Genomic DNA, 15,009 nt, shown 5'->3' with positions numbered 1-15,009 from the left:
GTGAACTGGACTCAGATTTATGTTAAATGTTTCCTTTTTAGTGAGTTATTTTTATAGTGATATACAACGTTGGGAAACTGAAGGCACAAGGAAACAGGAGGGAGCTGGTCAAGCAAAGGGAGAACAAAAAAGAAGCATAACCATGTGCTTCTGTAAGTATTTCTTGCCTCTTTCAGTCCTTACAGCAGATGGAGCTTTGTTGGGTTTGGGACTGGGTTTTTTTGGTTAATCCAAGAAGATCTCAGCTTTTCCTGGCAAATGCAGTCCACACTAGTGGAGGAACTTTCAAGCAATGCCACTTTAGTGTACTGAACTTTAACAGTACTTTAAAAAGTGCTGTTACCAAAATGTTCCTGAGCACAGCAAGCAGTGAAAGCCAAATGCCATGCCACCCAGTAAGGCAAGGGGGCCCCATGGCAGGCAGACACCTGTCAATTAACAGCTAAAATGCACTAACAGCTATCAGCTTGATCTAGCACATCCCAATCAAATCTGTCACTATCTCAAACCCACTGAGCCTCGTGTCAGCTGCCAAAAAGGACTGCTGTGATTTTATCCCAGCTGGCAACTAAGCCCCACCCAGCTCCTTGCTTACTCACCCCCAGCGGGATGGGGGAGAATCCAAAGGGTAGAAGTGAGAAAACACTAAGAAATAAAGACAGTTACACAGGGAAAGCAAAAGCCATGAATGCAAGCAAAACAGAACAAGGAATTAATCCACCACTTTGTATGGGCATGCAGTTTTTCAGCCATTCCCAAGAAAGCAAGGCTCCATCTGGTGTAACAGCTACTTGGGAAGACAAAGGCCATCACTCCAAAGGTGTGTCCCCCCTTCCTCCTCCTACAGATTTTTATATTGCTGAGCACATTGTCCTATGGTATGGAATATCCCTTAGGTCACTGTGACCAGCTGTCCCCTCCAAACCTCCTTGCACACCCCCAGCCTCCTGGCTGGTGGGGTGGGATGAGGAGCAGAAAAGGTCTTGGCTCTAAGTGCTGCTCAGAAGTAACAAAAACAGCCTAGCACTACCAATAGTGCTCTCAGCACAAACCCACAAGAGCCCTGTAAGAGCTCCTCTGAAGGAAATGAACTGTATTCCAGCCAAAACCAGCACAAACAGAAAACTCTCTGGTCCAGTATTTGAAAGGGCCAAAGGAAACACCATGAACATCAAGTTAGTGGCAAAGAGGCTTTTCCATACCTTTTCCTGTACAAGCCAATGTGTGCACAACAAGAGGAAAAGAAAAAGCCCACTGATGTATCCCCAGTCACTGGGTACATGTGGGAATGTGTACACAAGCCAGACAGGTTTTCTAGAGCAAAGATTTCAACTTAGTGAAATTTGAAGACATTTCTCCAGGTATAGCAATGTAAGAGTATAAGAAACAAAATTAAACTAGCTTCAAGTAATTTAAAAACAGTAAATTTTCATTGCAAAAGTGAATATTTAATTGAAATATTCCCATTTTAACTGGAGTCACAAGTCATTAGGCAATTAATTAGCCTTCAGGTTAGTTTTTAGCTTGATTAGTAGTCCATGAATCACCAATGTAGACTGACCATGTACTGAGCACTTTCTTCCTCATCTTACCAATCATAAAAAATACATTTCAAACTCTCAAGAAAATGTCAGTATTTTATAGGTGCTAAAATTGCATTCTATAGTAGCACGGAAGCTTTATGAAATATACCCAGAGCAAAAGATATCAACATCTAAGAAACTAATTCCAAAGGACTTGTTCCTAAAATTGACCTACTCTAAGGCACAGGGAAAAAAATCCTGACAAAGCACTCATCTAACTGAAATTTCATGCTACTTTGAGAAAACATAAGACTGAGTTTGCTTCCAGTTGTGCCAACTTGAGAGAGTCAGTGCTTTTTTTTCTGTTATACCTCCTCTGTCTCCTTCATGCAGCTCCTTAAGTCTTCCCACATGCCTCAGCAGCCCTGAAGAGCAGTAACAAAGATTATAGTTTCTGCCCCCCTCCCAGGCCCCTCAAGCTGAAAGGCTCCCATGCCTTTTAACTATGATTTGCAACTCTATCTAAATTCTTACCTTGAAATATTCAAAGGTAATCAGTATTCACCATGTCTAGGTTGGCTTCCTATGGCCACGGGCAGAACTGGGATCAGCAGCGAGCTGCAGACCACTCATTATACATTTTGAGTTTAAGAGCAGAGGGGCCATCCCAGGAAAAGTCCTGTTCAGAGGACTTGGTGGTCCCTAGTGATATGCTGGACAACACAAACACTCAACTGACACAAAACACTAAGTATAATCATGAATTTTTAGGGCACATATGGGAATGTGTGCCCATAAAAGGTTAAGACTAGCCCTCCTTATCTTACACTTTTAAGTTGGTTTTTTTCAGATTCCTATTTAGAGATACATATTTTGCATAAGACCACAGGAAACTGTTCCAGAATATTCCTACAAAAACTGTTTCTCTTCATTTGCTGACTCTAGCTAAAATCTGTTCTGAAAGCAGCAGGAGCAAAAAATCTCAGGAAATAATTTTTATGCTGCCTATTTTCAAGTCTTTAGTCTCAGTAGATTGGGACCATAGCAACAAAAAATTTCTTGTCTGCTCTGCTGGGTTTGCCTGCTAATGGAGAATTTGCTTCATGTGTGGAAGGGGAACTAAGCTCAAAGGGGCCAGCAGGTGGGTGTATCCAGAGTTCCCAAACTGACATGCTAGAGCATGAGTTACCCAACCAGTTGAATTAAAATTGTAAACAGTTGCAAACAAACTTCTGCAGATGTTACTCATGTATGCTTCACACCCATAATTTGCAACTCAAGTAATGCCAATATTTATGTACTGCAAGTACTTAATTATGTTGCTATGGAATGTAACACTCCTCCTCTAATTCAGGCTATAAAGAGGTTTAATTCACTTAAAAGCATGGCTCTGCTTGAGACTTTACTCACCTATCAATGTCCTTGGCTACTGCAACCAGGCAGCGATTTCAGTCCTTACAGTAAAAGCAGTGTTTAGAACCACTGTTATTCACAAAATCAATGATGTCAGCAATATCTTATTGTGCATACAATCCAAGTTTCATGAACTAGAGTTTAGCATTAGGACACAATGATCAAGTTTTCAAAACTACAACCACGGGTGACAGATCTGCTGAATACAGACTGGTATAAAAATACTTGAGCTTTCTGGATCTGCTGAAATTTCATGATAGCACCTGCTGCTTCCTGAGTAACAGAGCTTTTTTCTTGGCAGCTCAGTCTGATGCAGTGCCACAGCTCTGAAAATCACCTAACAAAAAATATTTAATACTGTATTTGCTAGCTCCTACAAGAAAAAATAAATGGTGCTGAGACAGAGAAGTAGTTCCAGAGATTTTTTTTTTGAAGATCATTAGTTATTATCATCAGGTTAATACTTTTAGGGTTTTTTTTTTGTTTTTCATTCCCAGAATAAGAATTCCCTTAAGATACAACTAAGATAAAAAGCCTATATCTGTATTTTAGGAAGATAATTATAGCAGCTCTAATTACCATCAGAACAAGCTTTACAAGTTTTTTTAGTAACTCCAAGTAACAGCCATACAATTAGAGAAAACTGAAGTTCAAAATCTGAATCTCAGTCACAGGAACATCTAGGTCCAATTTATCACTACAGGGTGAAAAAACGGTTTCATTCTCAACTTTCCCACTTGAATAAAATTTATGCCCAACTGAGAATCTTCTAGAGTTGAAACCATTCTCCCTTATCATATGACATTGCTGTAAGGCTTTTTTGTTACCCCATAATTTCATGATATATACAATCAAAATTAATTAAAACCTTTTCACATAAATCTCTGGGATGTCAAGAATAAAAATTAAATGAGAAACACATGAAATGCAGTTACAGAATAATATTTGTGGCATTTAAATTTAAAAAAAAAAATCTGTATTTAGCAGAACACCCACAGCTGTTTTATGCTGTTAAAATATAAAACTGAAAAAGTTACAGTGAAATTTGCACTTCCTGTACTTCTGTTTCTCAGTGTACTGTAACATGTTCACTGATAAGAAGCTGAATTTTAAAAAATGATTATTTAATCAGCAGAAGCTGAGGAACTTCCATCTCCAAGAAATACTATTTCAATTGTGAAAACACCCTTCCCATTTATCTGACTCCAAACTGTGGAGGGAGGAGCTTCTCATTCTGTCCAAACGTCAAAGCAACAAGTGACACTTCATTTTCAAAGGGCATCACAACTGACAGGACCTACTGGTCAGGCATCCTCCCACATGAAAATACTTCCCAGCACGTTTTAAGAGCTAAGCCAAATCTGTCATCCTTTCTCCACCCACAAATCCTTTTTTTAATGAAAAATTGATATATAACAACACAACTGGGGAGATAAATCTTCTGGTTCTGGAAGACCAAAAAAAAACCAAAAGGCCCTTGAAAAATTACTTCAAGTGAAACTATCATATAACACAAATAATTAGTTACCTTCACGAGGAATTATTAGAATTCCTTGGGAAAAATAATTTTAAAAACTTCTTTGAACTGTTGGACTTATGAGCACATTCTGAACACACATAAAAGACAGTTTCTGTAATACCATGCAACTGCCAGATCTTGCAAAACCTCTGGAACTCCAAGGCAAAGCAGAAATACAAGCTCATTTCCCTCTTTCTCCTCCTAGAGCAGTTGTGGGTTGCAATGATGGTGAGACAGGGACTGCTGCCATCAGGTAACACAACCAAGTTATGCAAAAAGCTCATGAGAAGTCCTTAAGCATTGGAAATGGCTGTCCTGAGCATTAGGGTCATAAAAGCTTCATTTAATGGAGATTACATGGATCCCCCTATTGCAAACTTTTACTTGGTGGCTACACTCCATTTTTGCTGTATGCACATTTGTAAAAACCTCAAAATACTGAGTACCCATAATGACAGACAAACCACGTTTCTCTAAGATCAAGAAAATGAATAAACTCTTCTCATGCTATGAAAGGGCAAATTCATGCTGAATATTACACAGTTGGGCAAGATTGGCATGGGATTGGAGGCTACTTTTTTTTCAAGTAAAAGAAAATCTCACTCTACAAAATGCGATAAATGCACTTACCCTTATAAAGACTACACCAACACCCAATTTAAAGTTTTAAGAAAAGTTCTACCTTATTATATGATAGATATTTCTTGGGACAGCAAACAAAATAGACCAAAAGAATCCCCCCCAAACACCAACAAACCACAAAGTAAAACACACAGAAGTTAGTGATGCTCTGCTTTAAAAATGATCTCCAAGGAATGCATCTCTGTTACAAGTCTGGTTCTCCATAGCAGTAATGTGAACCTGAAAATTGAACCTTCCAGTAATGAATACAAAAGTATTGCACTTGAATATTTTACTTTTCAGAAATAACATTAAAGCCTAACACATGATCTCAAAAAGCCCTGTTGCATATCTAAGAAGAAACATCAATACTGAGGAGTTCAGTAAAATAAAAACTTTGTTTTGGTCTCAGCATCATTACTCACCCGCTTTGGCCCACTAAAAATCTTCCTGGTGTTTTCCTTAGATTTATCACCTTGCTTATTTGTGGATTTCTTATTGCCTTCAAGCACACCAGATGCATCCTCTGAAAACTCCAGATCTGTTAAAGGTAAATATAGACACGAAACAACCATTTTAAAAGCTGCTAGAGCATTTCTTGCATCTGACAATTCCACATGTACAGCTTCTGACATTACATAACGAACAATCAATATTCATCAGAAAAATCAGCCTTAATGCCAAGCACAGTCCTGGATGCAGCTCAGGCTTGCTGACTGGATTGCAGTAATACATAGAAGCATCACAAGGTGCACAATCAGGAATATTACAGCACCTCTTGCCCACTGGGTAAGCTGCAGGCTACTGCTTCCCATCCCATCCTCCTGCAAACCCCAGGGCCCCTTTCACAGGAGCTTACTAATGGCTGGCTTACTGCTCCAACCCTGAGCAGCAGAGGAATTAAGCAGGAGATGGGGCTCTTCAAAACTGTGAGATTAAGGGATTTAGAAGAACACACTACAATTACAGAACAGAAGAATTGATCTTGCTTCACTTCTCATGAAGGCAGCCTGTTTATATTTGCTTATTCTGCTGTAAACAGGGAAAAAATACGGTGATCAGCTCAGGAAAGAGTCAGCTAGAAGGAACTGCTGACATGGCCTTTCAAATGGATTTGGTACTTGCATTACCACGGATTCCAGTACCCCATCCTGGACTGTGAATCAGCAATTCACTCATCAAATTCAATTTTTGTCCTTAGTTTTTTTTCTAAACTTGTGTTGCTTTATTTGAAGCACTGTCCCTCAGAGACAAGGGGAGGGGTTTACTCAGCACAAACCAGAAGTTACCACAAATTTCAAGATGGAAATAAAGACAGGCACAGAGAGGCACTGTTTCATCTGACAATCTGTTTAGAAAACCAATCTATTCCTGAAAAGTTGCTGCTGTTTGAAAAGTACACTGCAAGAACACAAGCAGGTAGGATGGGTTACTCTAATCCCAAGTACACAGGACCAGCCAAGCTGGTTAAGAAGGCAAGCAAAGGCAAAGCAGGCAACCACATTTCTAATGGCCTTTTCAAGGATACAAAACTTGTCTGAGGAATTATTCTTAAAATAAAGCTCCAAAGTTTCCCAAATTGCAGTAAATTTCAGCAGGCTTGCAGCACCAGGACTGGCAGGATGCCTGCTGCAAGGCACCTCCTGGAACCAGCCTCTCACTGCTTCATTCCATCCCACTGGTTTTCCGTGTGGCTGTGTCAGGTGAGCACAAGAGCCTACAAACACAGCATCAACAGCCCCTCTAAAAACAACTCACTTTAACAGATGTTGGCTAAAACCAGTGTAACTGAGGAAAAGTACTACAGACCAATTTCCATTAACTTAAATAACATAAAACTACTTCCAAATTTATGTAAAAGACAACTTAAGTTCTTGCTGAAGCCAATTTAAGGAGTAATACCAAATTGCTTTGATATATACCCTTATAAATCCTGAAATATTTCTGTAGAGGTCAGGCCCTGAATGCAGTTCTCAAAGAAAGCCAAACCAAAAGAACTGGACCCTGATACTGTACATTAAAAGCTAAAAAGTAATTTACTTGACCACAGCCAGTGCAAATACGCAAAGTCATTCTAGAAATACAAAAAACTTCACCCACCAAATGAAAACAGCAACTTGTGCCCTGTGCTACAACTTGGACCTAGCATTGCCTTCAATAATGATTAACAATGCTCTGGGATCAATTAAGTCACAATTTTAACACCTTAAATTTCCTTGTTTGAATTCTACTCCTATGTGATTCTAAACTATCCCACCTAAATTAGTTGATTTTAAATTCAAATAAACTTCTTGATAAAAAAAATTCAACTCCTACTTACCACAGGATAATTCTGCATTTTCTGATGTTGCTAGCACATCAAACACTTAGTAGCTTTGTAAGATTACCTGGAATGCTTCGATTTGAGCAGTGCTTTTAGAGGCCTTCTAGGTACTCTTAAAGCACTCTGCATACATTATCTTAGCAGACTTTCAAATCTAAACTAAATAGGGGCTGGGGGACAAGTCTTCTGTTAACATTAAGTGAGTGAGGAAAACACTCGAGTAGTTTGATAAGCAGTGACCCCACTGAAGCTTCATTTCACTGGCTCTCTCCTGTACAGCTTTTTGGAGGGGGTTTTTTGCCCCCTCACAGAGAAACTGGCCATATTACCTTTCTTTTCTCAGTATGGGAGCATGGAAGGCCTTTTTTCCTCTGTCTAACCATTTTTAAGGCATTTATAATCTTCAAGATAATTTGCCTTTCTTGGCTAGAATTGGAAAGATGTTCAAAGACCAACTAAGGCAACAACCACAGTAAATTTCCTGGGGAACAGCAACGGAGTTTTTGCTTTAGTGTCTCAGGGCAATTCTGCACGAGGTTTTGAAACTCAAAGAGGACTCTGCCTTTGAGGACTTTGATGTAGTTTTAACTGGCTTAAAATATTTACCCAATGAAGGTGACTTAAAAAAAATAAATAAAATAGGGCAAGTTGGCTCACCAGAACTGAGCTGAGTGCTAGATGCTGATATACAAAAGCTGCATTACCTAAAAAGATTATAGGAATCTCATCTTGATCACTGAAAGGAAAAATCAATCGATGACACAAAGGTTAAGCTGCATATCAGAACTGATTTACAAAGCAAAAGACTGAGCTGCAAGACAGATTTCTCTTGGATACAACTCCCCATTGACAGTCAAGCCAGTCACTTTCTTCCAGTATTAAAAGCTTCTCCTCACTGGAGTCCTCTGGCTACTGAAATGACAAAAGCAGAGTTTCAAACCTAGGGAAGTCTCACCAGTACTTTTAGCCCCTGGCATTCTGGCAGAATCCAGCTGGGAGGCTCACAAGCCAAAGGGGCCTTTGCTTCACTGGGCTGCTACAGAGGAATCTGAGAGAATTTTAGATTGCAGTGGCAAAATAAAAAGTAAACTTTTACTAGAAACTCAACAATTCAGCAAAAATCTAAGGCTAATAAAGTTATGAAGTACTTTTATTAAAAAGTGTGGTAACAGCATCTAGGAATTTAAAAGGTGGAGCTTTTTTTCAGAGGTGGGAATTTTATTTGTGTGGCTTTTGTTTGAGGGGTTTTTTTGGTGTTTTTAACTACTTCAGCAGAAAAGACTACCATAGAAGTGAGCAACAGAAGATATTTTTCAATGAAAGACAGTCTAACCAAAACTGAATTTATCTGTTTTACAATCTTCCTGCACTAACAATATTGTTCCTGTAGTCTTTGCACTTTCTTAAATTTCATTTGTCAAAATGTATTGTTAAACTTACTTTCCCTCTGTGAACTACTAGACTGGAAGAAGTCTTTATAATGTTCCATTATAAAATCTTCATCAGATGTTTTAAATTAAGGTTCTAAAATCTGTTTCATAAAATACACCTGGATTATAGCAAGTAACCAAATCAGTATTATGGCAAAGTACTCAAAGCATCAAAAGCATCAAGTTTCTGGAAAAACTGATTATGCCATGTAACATTCCCTATTCACAGAACACCAAAATCAGTCTTGGGGTTTTCCAGGGCTGAAATTCAGAGAGGCAGTTAGGCATTTCACCTGTCAACCTGGAACAGGAACACTGGATTTTTATCTGGGCATTTATTCATTAGCACAAAGAAAGAACAGCACATACAGAACTCAGGTAGCATTAGCACCTCTCAGTATTGTTCAACATTTCAGGACAGAACTTTATTGTGCAAGATGTTCTGAAATCTGTTTCTCAGGCTTGGAGTCCAAGCTGGCATTTTTCATGGATGCAGAAGTCACATTTTTCCAGTATGCAAAGACAATACCTCAGAGCAATGTTCCATTTTACTGCAACTTCAGGCTTAGATCCAGAAGTTATTGAGAAATTCTAAGGCTCAGCATCACTGTATTTAAGGACTCTTATCATGGTTGTTCTGAGCAATCATGATGCCCAAAATCTGCAAAGGTCTGAGAGAAAACAGCGTGGACTTCAGCAAGGAGTCCCACAAATTTTAGGGCAGCATCAGACTCCCTATTTTCATAATCTGTACTATAGGGCATCACCCTTTCAAATTTCAGAAAAAAAACCTGCAAATCAAATCTTACCTGCCAACAGCAGCACAAAACAAGAATCAAATGAGCAAAGGAGATGCAAAATAAAGGGGAAGCATCTCCCAGCAGAGCGACTGAGAGGCAGCTCTTACCTGAAGTGGAGAAGCACACTGAAAACTAAGGAAACATAAATTTACATTCCCCTGTGCCATGGAAATCTATTAGGAAAATATTTCTGATAAAACATCTGTGATACCTGGGAGTATAAAGGCCTGCTTGGGAAATGCAGTGCCAAATGCAAAGTGTGGATATTTTGAGACTTCTGAGGACAGCAGCTGAAAGGATTATTTGATGGGTCAGCATCTCAGCTGCATTAACTGTATTTTCTCCTGGAATAAATGGCTGAACAAAAAGTCATTAAAGACAGGGACTAAGAGTACTTCCCAGGCAGCCCTGTAAGATAAATCCATTTTCTAAAGAGGCTGGAACCCAAGTGTCTCATCATAAGTAAATTTTATGAAAACAAATCATGGGTTTTTTTGTTTGAAAACATAATCTTCTTGTACAACATCAGTATTCATTTGTTCCTTTCAAATCCATAAAAAAAACCCCTAGTGGTGACATTTAGTTTGATTAAAAGGCTTACAGAAAATTCTGATTTTAGAAACAACTATAATTAGAACAGAGAAATGAACATTTTTTCCTCTGAAATTTTATTTCTGGATTATATTAGCAGAAGCTATTTGTAGGAAAAAACCCCCAGCTTCTCCAGCATTTGCAAAGCTAGATTGAAACCCTCTCTTCCTATCACAATGAAATACATCTGGCCAAAGTCTTAAAATGTCTCAACTTCAGTGAGTTGATAAAACTTTTAATGCTCCGTAGAACAGTGGCAGTGTTTTGAAATATTTATTCCAACACAAGTGATTCTCTGGCATTAGACTTTTTCAAAACAGAAGAGCTAAAAGCAACCTTCCACCAAAGGTATCCCTTTTGTTCTTCACCAGCACACAGGACCCAACCAACCACCAAGCAAGTCTCATTTTGCAAGGGACTGTAACCACCAGAACTTGCTCAGCAGCTGCCACATGCACAGTTTAACTCATGTATATGTGTGTGAGCACACACACACCCTGCTCCCCAAGCTGTACAGAAGGAGATACCTAAAAACAAGAGCAGAAATAAATATGCAGAGGCTCTCCCAAAGCCAGTTATCTAACTGGCACCCCATGGGTCCCCACAGCCTCTCCCTTGAGTCATGAATCCTCAGATAAGATGGAGGCTGAGAAAGGTCCAAACTGCCTACAGACACATTCAAAAGCAGAAAAAGATATTTCCCATTTCTTAAGAGCTACTTAAATGTGTGCACTGAGCTCTGCAATTGTGGGCTGATCTGGAGGCTCTGTGGGAGGATACCTGCCTTCCAGGCACAGATGCTTATGCTCAACACACCAAAAAGGTACGAATCTTCTGTTGGAAAAGAAAAAAACCCTCTACCGCTGGCAAGAGATCAAGGGGTACAAAGTACACTTCAAGAGAGATATGAAACTCCACACAGGACCACAGGAGAAGTAAGTTTAGCTGTTAAGATTTCAACTGAGTTTAACTGTTAAGTTTCCAAATCAGTGGTATTGTTGGACAAATTCCTAGGTACACTGCAAAAAGAACAAAACATTGAAGTCAATTAAAATTAAATGTCACCCACGCATTCCAAAAGAGTTCTACTGACCTGCATTAGTGCTGAGCTGGCTATCCTGGGAACAGTTTTCATTGCCATCAGAGGTTGACTGTATTGAAGCAGATGGTACAGTTCTACTTCGCTTTTTGTTGGCCTTCCTTTCTGCTACCTGCCACTCTTCATCTTCGTCCTCGCTTTCACTTAAGTCATCAAACCCAAAGTACTTGATTTTGTAATTGGAACTCCCAGAACTTCTAGAGGCGCCTTCATCTCCCCCTCCCTCGTCTTGATCGTCAAACCCAAAAAACTCTAATTTGACATCCTTCTTGGATTTGGTATTGCTTGGTCGGAACCTGGTTGTAGTTTTTGTGGTGGCCATGTCTGCCTTTTTCCTTAAGCGCCCAGCTTCGCCCAGGTCAGTGGGGGCTGCTGAGGTGAACTCATCCATGCGCTCCATGGTGTCCTGGATGGTGACATTGCAAACTGACAAGCAAGATGGGTGCAGAACAGTGTAGTCTCTAGTCCGTCCAACCGTCCCTCTACAACTGGTCCCACTACTTAAAGAACCTTTTTTTCCTGCGTTCACACCGTCATTATTTGACTCATTGTTTGCTTTGGATAAAGACTGACTAGTGCCATCCATTAGCTTGTCAAAATTTGTTGCCCCCTGCAGTTTTGCTTTATTGGATCGACAGTATGTCCTACAGTTGCTTGGCCTAGGAATAGTTTGCACAAGTTCTTCACTAATGGCTTCCTTTGGATTTTCACTATCTTCTTTATCACACTCCTCATCCTTGCTCTTCACCTCTGAGAGATGTTCATTGTCAAAAGCTAATATATACTCTCCAGTTCTGGTGTCTTCAGTTTCATCCTCCCAGTCATACAAGTGAGTTCTTAGTGGCCCCTTGGTCTGAGATGTTTCTGATGAAGAATCTGCTGTTTTTCCCACATGGGAGTCCCAAGAATCAGGCAAGTCCTTGGCTTCAGTGTTGCATCCAGAAGTGTCTGTGGTCTCAGCATTGGTTTTGTTACTGTCTCCAGCATTATCATAGATGAAATGACTGTTCCCATTATCTTCTTTCAAGTTCTGGATTTTATCTAAAAAAAAAAAAAAAGATATATTTATTACTAAAATGGAATATTAAAAAAAAAGTCTCCCATGTTCATAACTTTGGAAAGTTACAATATAACAAAAAATATTCAGTGATCATTGACAAAAAACGTTAAGAGGTCTTTATCCACTAGTTTATACTTTTTAAGCCCTCCATTTTAAAGGTTTTGCTATAATAAAGTCTTGCAATTTCTACTAAAAAAAACAACTTTGAAGTGTCACTCTGAAAATATGTGCATCATGTAAAAGACAGTGATAAACCCTAAATACAACCACTTATTTACCAAAGCAAATTACACCCAAAAAAAAGAGAAACTGTGGTGAAATTTTCAGAAAAGACAATTACTGAAGTTTGACAAAGAAGTGACTGACGGTAAATAACTAGAGATAAAGAACAACTACAAATTGCTGTTTTATTCAGGGATAGAGATAAAGAACAACTACAAATTGTCTATTATGTAAGGAAATAATTTCCTTCTTGTACCCTGAATAAAACAGCAAACAGCTTCAACTGTCATTTTGTTTTGTTGCTCTAAATGAAAATATTTGAACTTACAAAAGAAATATAAAAACGCAGTTCTTATCACAAATTTTAATTTTATCACTTTTGAAATTCAGGTTTATGCGATGAATTTCTGCATCTCTGAAGAAGAGCTGCTCGCACTTCTCCAACCCACAGCCACACTCACATCCTACACTGTCAGGGAGAACAAGTTCCACTATAAGAAGTCAGTTTCTGTAAGGTTTGTTTCCAGTCAACCAGCACCCACATAACAGCAATGTCAGGAAAAATAATGCAAGTACTAAGTCTTCCACCTGCTGTCCTCTAAACTGGTAGGGAAACCATTCCCTTTGTCTTCCCCGAATACCAACAAAAGCATGGTGGGTTTGGTACCAGAGTTTCATGATGATTGCATCTTCCATCCTCTGCTGACATCACACACGCAGACACCCAGCAATGTAAGAGGAATATTTCCATGAAATAAGAATTTCTTGGAAATTTCTGAGAGTATCAGCAAGCACAGGAACCCAGGTGCCTGCCGTTACTGCTGGCACTGAAATGGCTGCCTGGGCCAGGAGAAGCAAGATAAGAAGTCTGACAATGCAGAAAACCCTGGTGCACAGAAGAGTAGCACGTGATGGGATCAACTGAATAATGCACAGAAGCAACTGGGACAGGGCCAAGTGACAACTGAAATGCTAGAAGAGAACGTGCTTAGAACGCACGTGCAGAACACGACAGTGAAAAAAGGGGTTCCACTGGCAGAATGCAACCCCAAAGGTTCAAGTTTTTCAGGCATCAAAGGCTTCCTAAACTCACCAGTAAAATGAAGGCAAAAGCATCCCTTGAACACTAGTCCTGACCACATAAAAATTTATCAGCTTCCATTCACCAAAGTGACACAGAAATTTCACAGCACTGACCAGAAGGTTTCAACTCCTGATGAGGGAAATGAGCATCAGCACCATTCCAGTGAATTTGGCTCACATGTTTTCAAATTAAAACGGCATCATCTAAATGCCATCCTTGAACATATGTTTCATAGAAGAATTTTAAGGTACTGAAAATTCTAGTAGAAGAAATGGCTACCAAATCCAGTTTTGCAGGAAATTGTTTTAATCCCTGCTAAAAGTCCCCAGGGAAGCAGGACAAGTAACATCTGACAAACTGCATCTAAGTTTTCTGGAGTCCTGCTGAGATCTGTCACAGAAGTTATACATACTCAGCTAGAAATAAAAAAAAAGCTTTCACAGAGTATATGAAATGCAAAACTCAAAACTAAATTCCTCAAAGAACAAGGAACCCTAACCCTGCCATCTCCATGATGGAATCTTGGTTACTATTTTTCAGTATCAATATGTTATACAAGCAATATTGTTATTCCCCTTTCAATGTCATGCTTGCCATAATCCAAGAGGCACAACCAAAATGAATCTTTCAGTAATCAAGGAGGGGGTTTGACAGTGTACAGTATGTTCCTTTCTCCCATATGTTTAATATTATTGTGAAGCTGAAGACTACCACAACACTCTAGGCATGAAAAACAGCAAATTAAATTCAAAACATTTTCAGACTTCCTTGCTGAAATACACTATTTTGCAGCCTCACCATGGCTGTTCCATATCTAAGGGAACTTCTTGTTTGTCCTCGTGTAAATGTGATCAAAATCAATGTCTCCAATCAGCTCAGCTGACTAATAAATAACAAATGCATTTTAGCACAGTCAAACGGCTTTATTGATGCTTGGTTTACTATGCTCCCAAGAAATGTTACAAGGCAAAGAGCACTAACAGCTCTTTATGGTCACAGCAGGACTTGTGTAGCCTTTGTGTAACCCATCACATCAGCAGCTTTGGAACTTGAGTTGTCTGAGAAGATTCTGTAAGTATCAACAAAGTGTTGCATCTCAATTTTACCTTTCAGTTCCTAATTTAATACAGCGCACCAAGGTACTCCTACACAGCAAAAAAGTGGCGGTTAATCTCCCCCTTGTTCTGGGGCACCAAAATTTTAAAAACACACACAGTACTTCAAAGGTCTTAGTAACTGCACCAGGGAGGTTTTTCCATCTCCAATAACAAGCAAGGCTGATGGAAAATAGAACCAGTGAACTCTTCAGTGTACACCAGGTAGA

At 39.3% G+C, this 15,009-nt stretch overlaps 1 protein-coding gene across 4 annotated transcripts in view; it reads right to left on the bottom strand.

The window, feature by feature from the left end:
- WAPL (WAPL cohesin release factor) overlaps positions 1-15,009 on the bottom strand; it is a 135,733-nt gene that overhangs the window by 35,363 nt on the left and 85,361 nt on the right. For all 4 annotated transcript variants that reach the window (XM_039719760.1, XM_039719762.1, XM_039719761.1 and 1 more), the window contains 2 exons: positions 11,314-12,360; positions 5,502-5,617 (listed from right to left, as the gene is read on the bottom strand). In XM_039719760.1, coding sequence (XP_039575694.1) covers positions 5,502-5,617; positions 11,314-12,360 — 1,163 coding nt within the window. The remainder of the gene's footprint in view (positions 1-5,501; positions 5,618-11,313; positions 12,361-15,009) is intronic.

This window comes from Passer montanus, unplaced genomic scaffold (assembly GCF_014805655.1).
Source record: "Passer montanus isolate IOZ18808 unplaced genomic scaffold, ASM1480565v1 scaffold42, whole genome shotgun sequence".
NCBI classification, from domain to species: domain Eukaryota; kingdom Metazoa; phylum Chordata; class Aves; order Passeriformes; family Passeridae; genus Passer; species Passer montanus.
Note: the sequence above shows the minus strand (reverse complement) of the source record. Positions and strands in the feature narration are given on the sequence as shown.